The 20063-nt window shown below is 37.0% G+C and overlaps 1 protein-coding gene across 1 annotated transcript in view; it reads right to left on the bottom strand.

The window, feature by feature from the left end:
• LOC134577074 (complement receptor type 2-like) overlaps positions 1-20063 on the bottom strand; it is a 117307-nt gene that overhangs the window by 16478 nt on the left and 80766 nt on the right. The window contains exons 21-24 of the mRNA XM_063435716.1: positions 16288-16467; positions 15959-16138; positions 10145-10324; positions 217-327 (exon numbers count right to left, since the gene is read on the bottom strand). Of these exons, the coding sequence (XP_063291786.1) occupies positions 217-327; positions 10145-10324; positions 15959-16138; positions 16288-16467 (651 nt within the window). The remainder of the gene's footprint in view (positions 1-216; positions 328-10144; positions 10325-15958; positions 16139-16287; positions 16468-20063) is intronic.

A 20063-nucleotide genomic window follows, 5' to 3' on the forward strand; every position in this document is an offset into this window, starting at 1 on the left:
GAAAGTCTGCAGTTAAAGCACATCTTGTTCATTTCATTTCAAATACATTGTGTTGGCGTATAGAGCCCGAAAGATTAGAATTGTGTTGATGTCCCAATATTTATGGACCTGACTGTATTTCAGATGACAAGACTTTGTGTTCTTTAACTCAGATAAAAAAAAAAACAACTTTAATTAAATAAGGCTGGTTTAAGACCATTGAACTTAACAGTGTACCTGAAGACGTTACATTGTACTGAGATCCACAGACAGTTCCTGACGGGCAGGTCATAGTTCTTCCTGTACATGTCGATGATATTGAACTCACACAATCTACACAGGACAGACCTAAAAAACAAATACCACATAGAAAGATTGTAATTAAGTAAATTATTGTTATGTTATTATATATGGCGCCAACAAATTCAGCAGTGTTTTACAGTTGGTGGACGAACAAACATGTAGTTGTAACCAGACAAGTTGGACAGTCAGGAAAAGGGGATTAGTCCACGGCTCAATGAGCTTACATGCTAGAGGGAGTGGGGTGAAGTGACACAAAATGTAAGGATAGTATTAGACTAATGACAGTTTCAAGAGAGGAATCCGTTGGGAGCTATTAACAGTTTAATTGATACTCCTTTCTGAAGAAATGGGTTTTTAATGATTTTTTTGAAGGAGTGGAGACAGGGTGAGCATCTAATGGAGGAGGGAAGTGAGTTCCACAGGAACGGTGCAGCCCTCAAGAAGTCTTGAAGGCGAGCATCAGAGGTTGGGAGTACGGACAGAAGATAGACGTAAGTCTTCAGCAGAGCGTAAGGGCCTAGGGACATACTTGTGTATTAGGGAGGATAGATAGGTGGGAGCAGCATTATGTAGAGATTTGAAAGCAAGAACCAGAATTTTAAATTGAGCCCTATATCTTACAGGAAGCCAATGTAGGGACTGACAGAAGGGTGAGGCATAGGAGGTGCGGGCGGACAGGAAGATGAGCTTCGCTGCCGCATTCTTTATGGACTGTAACGGCGCAAGTTGGGAGCACGTAAAACCACTGAGAAGCGGATTAGTAGTGAAGGCGAGAAAGGACAGTGGAATGGACCAGCACCTTAGTCGCATCTTGTGTTAAGTCGGTTCCGATGTTCGCAATGAGATGGAAGCGGCAGGATTTGGCAATAGACTGAAGGAGAGGTCGGAGTCAAAGAGAACACCTAGGCAGTGAGCCTGCATGGTGGAGCTGATGGTAGCACAGTTGACTTGGAGGAAGACTATGAGGATATATTTCTTTCTGCAAAACAAGCCTGCCGTGTGATGTGCTTAACAAACAGGTTTATTTTAGGAAGACAGAAAAGGGTGAGAAATATGGAATTCATGGTCAAACACCACAACATTGTAGAGTAATGTCATGTTCATAAGACCTTTACACAACTAATACATTGATGTTATTGTTCTTTGAGTAAATTGATCAGCATATTGTTTTTTTATAATAATTAGAAACTTTCAAATGTGTCTTCAGTGTGTTAATCCCTTTGGTGTCTATGTCTGTGCAACCACTCAAAGGCATCACATTATAATGCTGCAGTTACATTCTGATTAGTACTAGTACGCCATGTGGTTAGAGATATAACACTTGCTTGTGGAAGATCTCATTAAAATATAAGGTGCGTTGATAATGAAACTGACCCCACATTGCTGCCTTTACAGTTTCTACTGTTCCTGGAATACTTTCCCATAGATGATGGAACAGTGTTGTGGATATTTGCTTTCATTCAGCTACAGAAGCATAATTGAGGTCTAACTCTGAGAATAGGTGGTTAGGCCACCAGTTGATTTTGTCAAAAACATTTCCTCTACTGCAGGGTCAAGTAATGAAATAGGTATGCATATTCCCGCCAGTGTTTGACATTAAGCATTGTGATTGCAGTTTTCTGGGTGATTCTCCTTACATATGATCCTGTTTTATTGAAGGAACACTCTAACATTAAGAATACAAACAGTTAACTTAGTTTTTTTCCCACAAAAAATATAGTTAAATAAAATGTTATTTCTTAAACCCCCCGCACTCTCTTGTTGCCGCATCTACCGTTCCATCCCTGGCTGAGATCATCATTCCCCCGGAGGGAAGCATTTTGGGGTTTTTGCATTGTCTCTGTGGGGAACATTCAGTGTTTTGTTTTTAAAACTGTCAACCTGCAGAGCATGGCTTTAAGCACCAGAAACCAGAAGCACTACAGTAAGCTGCGATGCTTCTGGTGCTTCAAATCTGTATTCCTTTATGCTTCTGATGGCCAGCTCTTCCGCCTACATTATACATTGTGGTTGTAGGTTTGTTTGCAGCTGTAAATACATGTAATTGCTGATAAGGTAGAGAGTCGCATAATGAAGGCATTAACAACTGTGTGGGGGAATGTTCTTAGGGGCTAAGCTGCTTCATTAATGTCTCTGACTCAATAAAAGTGGTCTGAACTGTGTCACTAGATTAAGTAAACTGAGTTTCTGGAATGTGTTATAGAGGCTGGAGCTTTTGTGTGAGATTCTGGATGTCGATGGAACTAATCCAATGTAACATTGCTCATTTGATCCACCCTCAAAAACAAGCACATAACTTGACTCATATGTTTGAGGGCAATGACACTCCTTGTGTCCTGTTGAGTAGTCAATACTCTCGTGACTGCAGGTTTCACTGTTTCACTGGAATAGGAAGTAGGTTTAGATGACAGCCTCAGCACAGTTGTACAATGGAAAAGCAGATGCCTGTGAAGCAGTTGCCATTGGTGGAAGAGACTAAAGAATTGAGCATTGGTGGGGAAGACTGAAGGTGCTCTTATAAAAAACATATCTTGGCTGTGTGACTAGTGACTGAAACCCAGATAAATGCAACACATTTTAGAATTTCCACTTGAAAATCAATAGTAAATCCCACTTTGAAAGGGACTAAACTAAGTAAATTTCTTAAAGGACCACTATAGTGCCAGGAAAACATACTCGTTAGGATCCTTGGGTCCCCCTCACCCTCTGGGTCCCCCCCCCACCGGGATGAAGGGGGAGGAAGGGGTTAATCCCTTACCTTTTTTCCAGCGCCAGGCTCCCTCGGCGCTGGGGACTCTCCTCCTCCTTTCCCGTCATCGTCTGAATGTGCATGTGCGGCAAGAGCCGCGCACGCATTCCGCCAGTCTCATAGGAAAGCATTCTCAATGCTTTCCTATGGACGCTGGCGTCTTCTCACTGTGAAAATCACAGTGAGAAGCGCGAAGCGCCTCTAGCGGCTGTCAATGAGACAGCCACTAGAGGCTGGATTAACCCATTTAAAAACATAGCAGTTTCTCTGAAACTGCAATGTTAACAGCAGAAAGGGTTAATCCTGGCACCCAGATCACTTCATTAAGCTGAAGTGGTCTTGGTGCCTATAGTGGTCCTTTAAGGTGTAACAGGAGAGACCCCACAATAGAGTATCAGATACACTTTAAAAAGTGGGGGATATGCAATGTTGATTTTGTATAAATCATCAATATATTTAAATCAACAGTATAATAAAGATTTATAAAGTGCTCACTCAAAATGTTCCACAACATGTCTCTGTCTCCCCAGCCTACTATTGCAGGATCACACACAATAGTTAGTTAGAATAGTTAGAATAGTTAGTATTTAAAATAGTAGATTTGTTGGGGGTTGGTGTAAAAATAGGTGACCTGTACTAAAATAAAATATTTTAGGTAACGTGTATATGAACAGGTCGTTGATCCAAGAAAAAAATCCGTTAGCTGTCATGGACTAAAGAAGGATTTGTTTCATTTGTTTGTGGCTTGATTGGCCAATGCTTCAAATTGTTTTTTATTTTATTTTTTATTTTATTTTTTTTTCCTTCTTTTGAATGAAGAGCATAAAACAATGTATTTCAATGGCTGAACTCGACGGACTTGATTGATTCTTGTTTCAATCTAGATTATATGTAATTTCACTGCTATTAGCACTTCACCTAGCTCTACCCATAATTAATCACAATTAACACAACTCTGAGTAATATAGCAACATTTGTTTCTCTAGTATTCCATCAGACTCCTCATCCCTAACAAAGTACCAATAAAGCTCTGAAGAACTCAAATTACAAATTCAATTGATTTATGAGGTCTACATTTCTCCCATTGCTTTCATGATGTTATAACTTGATATTTGAGCATTTAGCGAAACATTTCTGAAACTGTGATGGCATTTTCAAATTAAGCTTATATATTTTTACCTCCACTATCACACATTACAGTCTAACCTACGTTAGCTGACCACCACCCCACAACTGATGCACATTTATCCTTTAGCTTTTGAATATGACAAGGGAAGAATGGCTTTATTAATGTGTTGATAACTCAGCTCTGGAATGATTGTGATCACTTAAGATTGACAACTTAAAATAAGCTCTTGTTAGGGAACTGAAGATGCTAAACATTGTTAAGATCTCATAGGAAGCTGTTAATATCTCACTAATTTTCTAAGAACAGATCTTGTCATCATGGTTTTATTAACTTAGCTTATTTTATTAAACTCTTATGGTTAAGAAAGGAAGACTTTACAGGAAATTAAACATGTGATTTAAAGACACTGCAATTAGCATCTAAGGAGGTCCTGATGACACACTTTGCATTCCTTATGGTGTACCTGCCACTTCGGACTCTCCTTCCTCCACCTGCAATTATTTCTAACTCCAGTCTTCCCTTAACAGGTACTATGTCATATGCCATTATCCTACTATCACTTAAGATAATTTGTTTATTTTATTTATGGAGAGGAAGTCACTAAGGACACTAAAGATAAAGGACCCGGCTCTGTTCGAAGTTTTAAGCCTCCTTACTCACTCACAATCACTGTGAGAAAGAAGTTAAAAGTCCAGACAGTGATACACAATTACTAATGGCATGTGTGTGTTTCAGCGTGTGATGTACACAAAGAGTGATCATATTCTTCTAAATGTTGATAAGTGGCTGGTTCTGATGATTTAAATCCAGGGACCATTAGAATCAATATAACTAGTGGTACCAAACTCTTCAATGACAGATAGGCTAGCATAGTCACTTGTCTTTCAGGTGAAGTGTTTTGTGACAATTCTGGAAATTAATTTGGTTTAAAAGTGTAATTATTTGTGATATAGTTCATGTATGCAAATGTATGTGGTTCAACAACAACCGATCATTAGCTTGTGTGCCCTATCTATATACTGGAATCAATCAACACCATTAGTAATAAACCTGATAGAGGACCAAGCAAGGCACACATTTACAAATACATACTTCATTGTGCACAGCAGTGTTAGAAAATAAAAAATTTCCTTACTGAAAATGTGAATTTCTTATCCATCCACTTACAGGTGAGAGACAAGGGGAGGTTACTTGTTGGTCCTTCCCTGGTTAATGTGGCACTATGTGGCCAACTGTAATTTTTTTTTATTCAGGAGATAAGAAACCTCGTTGCGTCAGTATTGTCTGTTTTTTCTCCATAACCTTCACCATTTATATGTATTTAAGAGGGGGATGAATCTTAGGTCTTCGTCGATAACATCACTTTTTAGATTACATATTAATGAGATTGCCAGTGAGTTACTTTAGTTTAAAGACAATGACTCTGTAATAGCATGCATTAAATTTAATTTGCGTTCTCTCTGCAAGTTGCAGCAGAGAATCATTTCAGCTATATATCCACAGGACATTTCCTATACAAAAATCTCCATCAAGATTGTATCTGTCGAAGGGTGAGATCACTAATCACAATGTTTATATAAACACAAACGTATCTAATATGAAAATAGTTTTCCAGTTAAGGAAATATACGGTAGACATGTTACTTTGCTGGATTTGCATTTAAACAAATTGATATGTTTGACAATAAATTGATCCATCTGATACAAAAACCTATCTGTTCGTTTATTGTGCCTTTCGATTAATTTAGGCAAATAGCTGGAAATTCTAAATCTGAAACATAAAACAAACAAAGAAGTTTCATCCGTTAAAAATGGACTGGATACTACTCATATTACTCTTTATATTTTGTTCATTTTATTTTCTGTTCATTGTTTTCTCATATGTTTGCATAATGTGCTTAAGTTCCTGTGAGATGTTCCTTTCAACACTGTTTATAGCTCATATCACCGCTGTCTTACACAGTTTGGAACAGCATTCTACCCACGCTAACTCCTAAATCCCCCCCATGAGTCAATCTTGATTATGCATCCTACTGACCCATCCTAAGGGGGTTCTAGCCTCTACCAAATAATTACAACTCTACTAAAAGATCATTGACATGGAGGCATCTGGGTGCTTCCCAACCTTCTTGGCACTCTCATTACCTGCTATACAGCACTAAGATGGAGAAGGCATTCCTGTTGACTTACTGTTTATTTAGATATATTATGATAACATTAGAACTCCAGTCCTCCACATTATACAAACTATGATATATGTATGTGCCGTATTTTAGCACCTGAGAAATGCATATACCGTATTATATTGTTGACACTTACAATGCACTGATTTCCAATTCGAAGCGGTGCCTATATTGTGATGGCTGGATTGAGAATAAATAAAATAAAAATTTAAATGTACTGAAAAGTTGTTGTTTTTTGGGATGAATTGATTCTGATTTGTTTAAAGATGAATGCAATGAATGAACATGTCTTGTACACAGCAATGATTAAATGTGACTAATAGTAGACACTGCTAGTTATCACAAAATATTGTTGAATTAATTTCTATGCAGATTTTTGAGATAGAGCAAGTGTTAACTAAGACCTGAGATTGCAAGTATTTCTCACCTTTGCACTGAGGTTCATAGGAGCTCCAGGTTCCCATTTCCGTGCAGGATATTGAATTCACTCCGACCAATGAAAAATCTGGACCACAAGTAAACGTCACAGATTCCTTGTAATTGTATTCTGCCTTCTTGGGCTCAAAGCTTCCATTAGCAATGGTACTCGGAGGAGGACATACTTTCACTATGAAATAAAAATGTTACACTAAAATGCTAATACATTTTTATTTGACTTATTTTATCTGAACTATTACATTACTAAAAATATAGTATTATTTCAGGATGAACATATTTTGCTGAATTTATTTCATGTATTAAGCACCATATGCTACAAATAGTACACTGTTAATAGTGGATAATGCCTGCTGTGAAATATTTGGTGCTTGAGTTTCTGTACAGGTTTTTGAGATGCATCAAATTGTAATATGTGAAACTGCAAAATGTACAGCAAGCAGTTCTTACCTTTACACTGAGGTTCAGCTGAGCTCCAGGTTCCCGTTGCTGTGCAGTTTATTGAATCTGCTCCAAGCAATGTGAAGCCTTGATCACATGTATATTTCACAGAATCCGGGTACACATACTGTGTCATCTTTGGATCAAAACTTCCATTAGATGTTACATTTGGAGGTTTACAACCTAGATGACAAAAAATAGGTTATAAAAACCATAACGGCATAAAATTTACCTACGATTTTAAAATGAATAAGTATTTTAAGAATATATAAATATATATATATATTTATATATATATATATATATATACAAATATATATAAAAGAATACATTAGGCAATGGCACCAGTGGCAGACCCAGGAGAGGGGGGAGGCAACGCGGCAATTGCCCCCCCCCCCCCCTCTTCAGTATAGTGCCGAGGCTCTTCCCTGCCAGTTTCAGCAGGGCCAGCGCTATACAATTTCCAGCCCTGCTGGGTGCCTTCACAGACTGGAGTACAGATAAAAGTGCAGGCCCTTTGCTGGCAGCCAGCAGGGGAGGGGGAACCCGGGAGCTCTTACCTGCAGCTCCTCCAGGTTCTCCCCTCTCAAGCTCAAAGTGCTGTCGCGGTTATCGTAGCAAAACTCTCGCAAGAGTTAACTCTAGCCTTAGGAGCCTAGAGTTCGCTCCCCACCAGAACACCAGGGCTTCACCACTAGGACCACCTAGTGTAATGTCCCCCCTCCTAGACAAAGGTAAAAAGGCAGGGGGGATATCAAAATTATTTAAGAAAAAAAAATAATAATTTTATTCTAAATTTAAATAATAAAAAAATACATATATATTCTCAAATCACACACTGCACCTCACATCCACCCACTGTACCACACACCCAAACTCTGCATCCCACATCCACTGCACCCCACACCCACCCACTGTACCACACACCCACACTCTGCATCCCACATCCACTGTACCCCACACCCACACACTGGACCTCTCACACACACTGGACCCCTCATACAGCACCCCTCACACACACACACTGGACCCTTCACACACACGCTGGACCCCTCACACACAGATTGCAACCCTCACACACATTGCACCCCTCACACACACACACACACACACTACTGCCCCTATCCCTTACTAAAGGCTCTATTCCCTACTATAGCTCTATCCTTGCAGACCCCAGGTAAGTTTTCAAACTGTTCTTAAACTGTTTGACTACTTACTCTGGCACTCCTGGACCATAACCACTACAGGGGGCTGTGATGGTTACTGTGCCTGGATTTTCCTTTACATGATCTACTACTGCCCCTCCCGAGATTAGGATCTGGATCCGCCCCTGAAGGGCACTGTTATTCTTACTTTTTATTGCTTGCTGTCTTTTTATTTTTCATTTTCTTAAGTTTGATGCTTGTTGAAACTATTAACTACAATATAAAAAAAGCTACACAGGAAATTAAACAGTCAATAGTTCTCAAGATGTGAGGGTATGTTTTAACTCAATATTTACACACTGAAATAGCACTCAGTCCTAACCTTTATAGCCTTTACATTGGGGTGCAGCTGAGCTCCAGGTTCCTGTTGTTGTACATGATATTGTATCTACTCCCACAAGTATAAAGCCTACATTACATGTATATTTCACAGAGTCCTGGTACACATATTGTGTCTTCTTGGGAACAAAGCTTCCATTTGAAACTGAATTTGGAACTGAACAGACTTGCACTAGGGAACAAACAAAAATAAATTAAACAAACAAAAAAAATATTATAAAAACAATTACTGAAAATTGGTTTATCTACATTGTCTAGGATCTTCGTTGATGGTTTAGTGTTCTTGGCAATGACAACCTCTTTGTCCAAAGCTAAATCTTCCACAGACATATCATGAAATTCTTACCTTTGCATTGAGGTTCAGCTGAGCTCCAGTTTCCTATCGATGTGCAGAATATTGAATCTACTCCCACAAGTGTAAAGCCTGGATCGCATGTGTAAGTTACAAATTCCTGATACCCGTATTGTGTCTTCTTGGGACTAAAAGTTCCATTAGAAATTGAATGTGCAACTGGGCAGACTAGCACTAAGAAACAAACAAAAAAAAGATACACAAATAATCACAGCAATTGAATTTATCTACATTGTCTAGGATTTGACAAGTAATTGATGATCAAAATGCAAGTCAAAGTACAAAATAATTTCAGGCAAGGAAGGACAACTGGTGAACCAGCATCAGGGATATGAGTGCATGAGACCTGGACCATGCAACAATAGAAAAAGATTCCCTGGTCTGATGATCACTTTTTCTTTTTCAGATGGATATCCTGGTGTGTGTGAGTCATTTACCTGGGTAAGAGATGATAGCAGGATGCACTATGGGAAGAAGGTAGGCTGGCAGAGGCAGTGTTATGCTATGGGCAATGTTCTGCTGGGAACCTTGGGTTCTGGTATTCATGTGGATGTTACTTTGACACCACCTACTTTAAGACTGTTGCAGACCACATACACCCCTTCATGGCAATTGTGTTCCCTGATGGCAGTGACGTATTTCAGAAAGACAATGCATCCTGCAACACTGCAAATATTGTCCAGGAATGATTTGAGGAACATGCCAAAGAGTTCAAGGTTTTGTTTTTCCTCCAAGTTCCTCAGATCTCAATTTAATTGAGCGTCTGTGGGATGTGCTGGAACAACAAGTCGAATCCATGGAGATCCCATCTCACAACTTGCAGGACTTAAAGGATCTGCTGCCAGATACCTCAGAACAGAGGTACAGAGTCTACGCCTTGACACATCAGAGCTGTTTTGGAAGCACAAGGGGTACCTTCATGATATTAAGCAGATGGTTTTAATGGTGTGGTTAAAGGACCACTATAGTGCCAGGAAAACATACTCGTTTTCCTGGCACTATAGACCCTAATATATAAGGCAGTCCTTACCTTTGCACTGAGGTTCAACTGAGCTCCAGGTTCCCGTTGCTGTACAGGATATTGAATCTACTCCAACAAGTATAAAACCCGGATCACATGTAAAGTTCACAGAGTCCTGATATATGTATTCTGACTTCATGGGATCAAAACTTCCATTAGAAACTGAATTTGGAACTGGACAGACTTGCACTAAAGAAAATATGTTCATACATATAAAATTAATAGTGATCTTTTTTTCTATAATGTCAAAGATTTTTCAAATAATTGATAATCCAAATATCCATCAAAGTACAGAAAAAATTTAGTAGCATTACTTTTATTTGTTTCCACTTGCGTTTTCTTTTTTTGTATATTATGCTATGTTTACAATTGTAGTCTTCAATATTGTGTAACCACACTGGGTATTATATACATCAATGTATGTATAAATGTGTTGTATTCTGAAGAGTGGCCTAAAGTACTTAAAGTGGGATAATTATCCAGGAAACCAGTGCAATCAGCAAGCACATTAAGTTTGTGACTCCACCTGTTTAACCAAGTAATCGTTTTGATAATGCATCTGTACATTTATTGCATATTTACCCCAAAACGAGTAGGAAATTAACATCATGGACAAACAGAAAATGCATGGATACAAAACTCTCAAAATTATAGTGACATTTTAGCTCAAAAAGATAGATTTAGCCCTCTCAAAATAAGATGGAGTCCTTACCTTTGCACCGAGGTTCAGCTGAGCTCCAGGTTCCCGTTGCTGTACAGGATATTAAATTTACTCCCACAAGTATAAATCCTGGATCACATGTGAAGTTCACAGAGTCTTGGTACACATATTCTGCCTTCGTTGGATCAAAACTTCCATTAGAAACTGAATTTAGGACTGGACACACTTGCACTATAGAACAAATAAAAATAGATTTTTAAAAAATCAATGTACATTGTCTAAGATTTTGCAAGGAATAAGTGATCCAATATACTATTCACATTACAATATAACTTCAGATCTCACTAATGTTACAGAGAATCGTCAGGTCGTGTAGTTTGTCTTCTTGGGATCAAAGCTGACATTTTAAACTTTGGATTTGGAATTAGCCAGGTTTGCACTGAGGAAAAAACATTAGTTGAATCCATCATTGCAAATAGAAAAGTAATTATTTTCATTAAAAAAATAAATGTATATTAGCCCCTGCAATATAAGGCATTTCTAACCTTTGGAACTGGACAGATTTGCACTATGGAGCAAATAATAGGTTCCTAATATATAAGGCAGTTCTTACCTTTGCACGTAGGATAACCTGAACTCCAGTTTCCCATTGCTGTACAGGTTATTGAATCTACTCCAACAAGTATAAAGCCTGGATCACATGTAAAGTTCACAGAGTCCTGGTACACATATTCTGCCTTCATTGGATCAAAACTTCCATTAGAAACTGAATTTGGCATGGGACAGACCTCCACTAAAAACAAACATAATAAACAGGTTTATCTGTGTTGTAGTATTTGATGATCCAACACATTTACAAAGTACAGAATAATTTCAGTTTGCATAAATTTTCTAGAGTATTTTTTTAACTTTGCAATCCTTACTTTTTGGTGTTTAGAACAATACTCACAAATATTGATGTCATACACCCCAAAACAATTCCCCAGCAGTTTAAAAGAAAATCAGGGCAAACATTTAAAGAAAGTAATAAAAAAACATTTTGTTCCAGCTAGCTCAACACTTAACAAGAATAAAAAAAATCTGGTTTGAGTTGTCGTGTGTGCTGGGCGTTTTATTTCTTCTATTTGTTTAATGACTCATTATTTTCATATTATGAAGTATGTGTCTGTTTTAAAATATCATCTCTTTAACCTCCAGGTCACAACTTGAGGCCACGTTCTACTGACAGAATCGCATGAAGATATTTAATCCTCCCAACAAACGATCACTCAGCTCCACCTTAATTCTTGGGTACTTATTTTTTGACATTTTACTTTAAATTGTACGGATCAGTGGGTGGGGATATAAGGATCACATTTCAGAATGTTTTTAAATATTTTGAAACTCATTTGTATTCTATTTTATAAGGTAGTCCTGCAAATATCTTTATGTTTTGCTGACACTGAATAGCTCAGAGGGGGTGTTGTGAAAGCAATTTTGCAAGAAAAAGCAAATATTTAAAGCAAAATCCTCATCCAATATCCTCACTGACACATGCTATATTTATCGGCATCATATATAATTATCCACCTCACTGTTAAAGGGACACTAGAGGCGCCCAGGCACTCGTGCTAATTTATGTGGTCTGGGTGAAGTGTCCCAGTACTCTTAAAACTGCAAAGCTAATTAGTGAAGTTTTTATAAATAGCAGTAAATAGCCTTGTGGGTTAACTCCACCTCTAATGGCTGTCTACCAGCCAGACCGCGAGACCTTAAAAGAACCAAATGAATCAAATGTAAAACAACAAGAAAGGTTTCAGCAAAGATCCAGGTAAATAGTCATCTGAGTTGATCCCTATCCTTCTTCCCACTGCCTTAACCCCTTAAGGACCAAACTTCTGGAATAAAATGGGATCATGACGTGTCACACACGTCATGTGTCCTTAAGGGGTTAAAGGAACTCTATAGTGCCAGGAGAACAAAGTAGTTTTCCTGGCACTATGACTCCCTCTAATGCTTCCCTCCCTCGCCCCTCCCTGTGGATTCAATTTTTATTATTTGCACCTTTCCTAAATTTTTGTTTTTTCTAACCCTTTGAATTAAAATATGTAAAATTATCAATAAAAAAGACAAAAAAATAGTGATTATAATGTTAGTGTGTGCTTTAACTCAAAAAGCTAAAATCACTTTCCAAAACAGCACTTACTCCTTACCATTGCACTCGGGTTCAGTTGAACTCCAGTTTCCCATTGCTGAGCATGATATTGTATCTACTCCCACAAGTGTAAAGCCTGGATCACATGCAAACAACACAGAGTCCTGGTATATGTATTGAGTTTTATTAGGATCAAAGCTTCCATGAGAAACTAAGTTTGGAACAGCGCACACTTGCACTGAAGAACAAACAAACAAACAAGTAAATAAATTAATAAATATAAAACCAATCAGTTCAATTAGAATATTTATATTGTGAAATATTTTCCAGGTAATTGATGATCATAACTTAACCCCTTAAGGACCGGCCTGTTTTTGCGATGTTTGTACATTAAGGACCAGAGAAGTTTTAACACTTTTGTGGTGTTTGTGTTTAGCTGTAATTTTCCGCTCTCTCATTTACGGTTCCCATACAAGTTATATATTGTTTTTTTCACGACGAGAAGGGCTTTCTTTACATACCATTATTTGTATTATGTCATATATTGTATTAAAAAAAAAAAAATATGGTGAAAAATTAAAAAAAAAACATGTTTTTGGACTTTTACTTGAAAAATCTTTTACTTATCTACAAAAGCTAATGAAAAAAAACTGCTAAATTGATTCAAAATGTTGTCCCGAGTTTAAAAACACCCAGTGTTTACATGCTTTATTGCTTTTTTTTGCAAGTTATAGGCCTATAAATACAAGTAGGAAATTGCTGTTTCAATATATATATATATTTTAAATGTATCAATAGTGACATTTTAACACCGTTATCTGTCATAAATGCCCGAAACACACCTAACATGTACATATTTTTTTAAAGTAGACAACCCAGGGTATTCAAAATGGGGTATGTCCAGTCTTTTTTAGTAGCCACCTAGTCACAAACACTGGCCAAAGTTAGCATTTATATTTGTTTGTGTGTTAAAAATGCAAGAAACGCTAACTTTGGCCAGTGTTTGTGACTAAGTGGCTACTAAAAAAGGCTGAACATACCCCATTTGCAATACCTTGGGTTGTCTTCTTTTGCAAATGGTATGCCATCATGGGGCTAATTCTCATTCCTTGGCTACCATACGCTCTCAAAGGCAACCTAACCAATCTGACAAATTTCAATAAAAAAAAAGTAAAATCAAGCCTTATATTTGACCCTGTAACTTTCACAAACACTATAAAACATCTACATGTGGGGTACTGTTATACTCAGGAGACTTCGCTGAACACAAATATGAGTGTATCAGAACAGTAAAATATATCACAGCAATAATATCCTCAGTGAAAGAGCTGTTTGTGTGTGAAAAATGCAAAAAACTTCACTTTCACTGACAATATCATCGCTGTGATATGTTTTACTGTTTTGAAACACTAATATTTGTGTTCAGCGAAGTCTCCCGAGTAAAACAGTACCCCCATGTACAGGATTTAGGGTGTCATAGAAAGTTACAGGGTTAAACACAGTGCTAGCAAATTAAATTATCTGGACTTTCGGCCTGGGTTGGCAGGCAGGTCCCTCGAATTGCAATCATTAAAATTACTTAATTAGGTAAAAATATTACATAAATATGCACGTATAATTTTAATATATATACATATTTATATATTTGACGTCTACGTGTATATTTATGAAATTATTTATGTAATTATGTATGTGGACATATGTATATTTCGTATTATTTTTATTTATTTATTTATACATAGATATATATATCATTACATTCTAAGTGTATTTTGATATAAATATATATATATATATATATATATATATATATATATATCAATATCAAAATACTGTTAGAATAAAATTGCATATATATATATAATTTTTTTTTTAATTATTACAAATTATTTTTATTTTTTGTTATTTATTTTTATTAACATATTATTTGTATTTTATAATAATATATATATACCATATATATAGTTATTATATATATTGTATATATTCGTGTGTAATTTAAATATAAGTGTATTTTTATATTAATATACGTATATATAAATATAAAAATACACTTAGTATGACATTATATATATGATATATATACATATATTATATATAGGTATATATAGATATAATACATGTATATATATATCATATATATATATACATATTATATTTTTTTTTACACTGATTGTTTTTTTTTAACTTTATTTTATGATTTTTCACTTGCAGGGAGACTGCCTGTCAGCACAGACAGTCCCCCTGCAGGCAGATACACAGACACCTATTGCGGTCATGTGATCGAGTGATCACATGGCCGTGGGGTCCTGATCTGCCGAGGGGGGACTGCCCGGGCAGACAGGCAGTCCCCCTGGACCGGGAGGAGAGCTGATCGCCGCCGTGGGACCGACGGCGATCAGGTAAGTTGCCCAAAACCGTTATGACGGTTCAGGACCGCCAGCGGTCCAAACGCACGTTTTACCGCTGACGGTCCTGAACTAACGGCCCTATTAAAATTCAGGTTGATTGTCAAGATTTACAGACAATGATCAAATCCAACAAAAGCAATTGAAATTGCTCAACACAACAAATTATAAGTTGCATTTTCAGTTGAATTTGGGGAAACCACTTGAAGCATTCATTGTGTTGAACTATTTTACTTGCTTTTTTATTTGCTCATTGCAAACAGCTGAAAGTCTGTAAAATTCAGTGGGGGTTGAATAATTATAATTACAACTCTACGTTCACTTGAGAAAGATTTTTTTGCTGCTTTTATCTCTTTTTGGTTTTTTAACATGTTCAGAACAACATTTTCAATATAGAAATGGCATGCTTGTTCCAGACATTTTTGAGATCCAACCTTAAACACTAAAAAAGTTGAAAATATGGCCAGCACTCAGGGAAGACAATATTCCAAATGATGAAGTGATTAAGAAGAAATAGTTCTGGTGCTATTTTCTGCATTAGGTGACTGTTTTTTTGTATTGTGAGGTTCTCTTGTCAATTTCAAATATCTCCTATCTACTTCTAAATACAGGGTCATTACCGTTACACTGAGGTTCTACTGAGCTCCAGGTTCCCGTTGCTGTGCAGGATATTGTATCTACTCCCACAAGTATAAAGCCTAGGTTACACGTAAAGTTCACAGAGTCCTGGTATATGTATTCTGTCTTCATGGGATCAAAACTTCCATTAGAAATGGAACTTGGAACTGGGCAGATTTGAACTATGGAACAAATAAGAATAAAAACAAGCAATGTAATCCAGTTTATCTTCATTGTCTAAGATTTTTATTGTTGATTTAGAATGTTCCTGACAATGTCTAACTCTGTGCTTAAAGCTAGATCTACCACCAAAGTATCATATAGTTCTAACCTTTGCACTGAGGTTCAGATGAACTCCAAGTTCCCGTTGCTGTACAAGATATTGAATCTGCTCCCTCAAGTACAAAGCCTGGATCACATGTAAAGTTCACAGAGTCCTGATATATGTATTCTGACTTCATGGGATCAAATATTCCATTAGAAATGGAATTTGGAACTGGACAGACTTGCACTAAGGAACAAAAATAAATACATATTTAAAAACAATCAGCATAAATTTGTTCTCTTTATTTTCTAACATTGTGCAAACAGATGATGGTCCAATAGAATATATTACATTTGCATTTTATAGAAAGGATATTTACTTTGTTATTCTTCGTTTTTATTTTTGTTTGCTTAGAATAGCAAGGAGTTGAATTCATCATTACAAATGTCAAATAATATTTAATAAAAAAAAAATTGTTCTTACCTTTGCACGTAGGGTCACCTGAACTCCAGGTTCCCGTTGCTGTGCAGGATATTGTATCTACTCCTACAAGTAAATAGCCTGGATTACAGGTGAAGTTCAAGGAGTCCTGGTATATATATTCTGTCTTAATGGGATCAAAACTTCCATTAGAAACTGAATTTGGAATTGGACAGACTTGCACTAAGGAACAAACAGAAATATATTTTGAAAAAAAATCTGTGTGCATTGTCTTTGGAAAGTAATAAGTAAACCATAATGCCATTGAAAGTACAGAATGACTTTTCATGATGTCATCTTTTTTTTTAACGTGTTTAGAATGGCGTTTACCAATATGTTAATGCCATGTTGGAGCAATAAACCTAAAAGGCGATATAACAATGGAAACATGGCCACCAATTCTAAAAGTGCAAGGAGAAGACATTATTTCAAATCACACTGTGTTTTTGTTTTTTTAGTATTATTATAAAAAATAAAAAATTGTTGTTGTTTTGTTTTAATTATATCGTTTACAATGCTTAGCCAAGAGTCGTAATTAGAGGCAAATTTAACTAGCAAATTCTCCAAAAAAAAGCCCAATCCTCTGAAAAACATAAATTGTTAAATGACTCCACTATCATATTCACCTACACATTTTTTTGTTGGCAGCATCATATAGTAATCTTCACCTTACTTGTAAAAAAAATAAAAGTAGAGATTTGATTTGTCATAATCTCAAAGATTCTAGCAAATGAAGGAGAATTGTCCAGAATCCTGGAGATCCACATTCATTATTCTTCTTTTATTCACAGTGACTTCAGTTATTTGGATTTCTAATTAAAAAGCTAAATAATGATGCTGTATATAATGTTGTACATCATAACATTATATACCCAGACATAACTTTATAGTGTGTATTTAGTGGTTTTATCAATAGAAAGGGGAGTTTTCCAAGCAGGACGGTTGGACAATATGTTTGTGCACCTATTTCCCATTATTCTGGAAGTATCAAATGGAAAATGAATGGTTAATACTTCTCAGACATTACTGCATGATTTATATCAAAAAGCTATTTCTATCTCTTAAAGAGGAACGCAGTCCTTACCTTTGCACTCAGGTACAGCTGAACTCCAGTTTCCAGTTGTCATACAGAATATTGAATCTACTCCTACAAGTGTAAAACCCGGATCACATGTAAAGTTGACAGAGTCTTGGTATATGTATTGTGTCTTTATGGGACCAAAGCTTCCATTAGAAATGGAATTTAGAACTGGACAGACTTGCACTAAGGAACAAAAAGAAATGTATATGTGCATGTATTCAAAGTACAGAATAATTCCAATTTGCATTATTTTTAGAGAGACTTTTCACGTTGTTATGCTTAATTTATTTATCTATCCTTTGTTTAGTAAGAATATAATTCTCAGGTACTTTCCAGTCACACTGTTGTATGGCACATACACCCATGAGATACTAACCTCAACAGTCAAAAAGTAACAAATAGGGCCAGCACACCGAGAAACTGAAATGAAGTATCAGTAATGTTATGGTTTAAAATATGACTTCTATAATTTCAAATCGTGGTTACAACTGGAGGCCAAGATCTACACTAAATAAAATTATAAACGCAACACTTTTGTTTTTGCCCCCATTTTTCATGAGTTGAACTCAAAGATCTAAGACTTTTTCTATGTCCACAAAAGGCCTAATTCTCTCAAATATTGTTCACAAATTGGTCTAAATCTGTGTCAGTGAGCACTTCTCATTCGCTCAGATAATCCATCCACCTCCCAGGTGTGGCATATCAAGATGCTGATTAGACAGCATGATTATTGCACAGGTGTGCTTAGGCTGGCCACAATAAAAGGCCACTCTAAAATGTGCAGTTTTATCACAAAGCACAATGCCACAGATGTCGCAAGTTTTGAGTGTGCAATTGGCATGCTGACTGCAGGAATGTCTACTAGAGCTGTTGCCTTTGAATTGAATGTTAATTTCTCTATTGTGAGGCGGCTCCAAAGGCATTTCAGAGAATTTGGCAGTACATCCAACAGGCCTCACAACCACAGACCATGTGTAACCAAACCAGCCCAGGACCTCTACATAGTAAAGAGAAAAAATATATGTCCAAGGGACAGAGTCACAATGGGCACAAAAAGGTTCCTTGTAGAATATAATGCAATACAATATAGCAAACAATAAGATACATTTTATTTACTCTCTGGAAGTGGCATTCTTTATAGAGCGTCTATATTGCCTTTATCTATGGCCACAAACAAATTGATAAATTCCCTTCTAGTTTATAAGTTCATTTATCATTCTGTATTATAGTGGAACCATAATTGGTATATATGTTCTGTGTGGGTGTATTTATTTTAACCCCTTCAATTATTCACCAAATAGCCCATGCTGCCCATTTCTGAGTCTCTCTTTCCCCCTTCTTGGCCTTATATAGAGCTTCTATCCCTTTATAGCTCTTTTAAATGGATGTTACATGTTATTTTTCCAGAGAGTAAATAACATTTATCTTATTGAATGTTATATCATATCGCATTATATTCTTCAAGAAACCTTTTTGTGTCCATTGTGACTCTGTCCCTTGGACATATATATTTTCTCTTTACTATTTAATCTTAGGGTTACCCCCTGTTCAGGTTCGCTTGTACACACCACAGTCCCTATGTGGGACACTACATTTTTTCCAGGACCTCTACATCCAGCATCTTCACCTCCAAGATTGTCTGAGACCAGCCAACTGGACAGCTGTTGCAACAATCGGTTTGCATAACCAAAGAATTTCTGCAAAAAACTGTCAGAAACCATCTTAGGGAAGCTCATCTGCATGCTGGTCGTCTTCATCGGGGTCTCGACCTGACTGCAGTACGTCGTCGTAACCGACTTGAGTAGACAAATGATCCTATTCGATGGCGTCTGGCACTTTGGAGATGTGTTCTCTTCACTGATGTATCCTAGTTTTCACTGTACAGGGCAAATGGCAGACAGCGTGTATGGCATTGTGTGGGTTAGTGGTTTGCTGATGTCAACGTTGTCGATCGAGTGGCCCAAGTGCAACTTCGCACAGCCATTTAAGAGGAGGCCACAAACAACAACCTGATAAACTCTATGCAAAGGAGATGTGTTGCATTGCGTGAGGCAAATGGTGGTCACACCAGATGTTGACTGTTTTTTGGCCCCGCTCCCCAATCCTCCCAATACAGTAAAACTGCACATTTTAGAGTGGCCTATTATTGTGGCCAGCGTAAGGCACACCTGTGCAATAATCATGCTGTCTATGCCACACCTGTGAGGTGGATGGATTATCTCTGCAAAGGAGAAGTGCTCACTAACACAGATGTGACGAAACCAATCTCGCCACATTGTAT

This window comes from Pelobates fuscus, chromosome 11, assembly GCF_036172605.1.
Source record: "Pelobates fuscus isolate aPelFus1 chromosome 11, aPelFus1.pri, whole genome shotgun sequence".
Classification (NCBI taxonomy): Eukaryota; Metazoa; Chordata; class Amphibia; order Anura; family Pelobatidae; genus Pelobates; species Pelobates fuscus.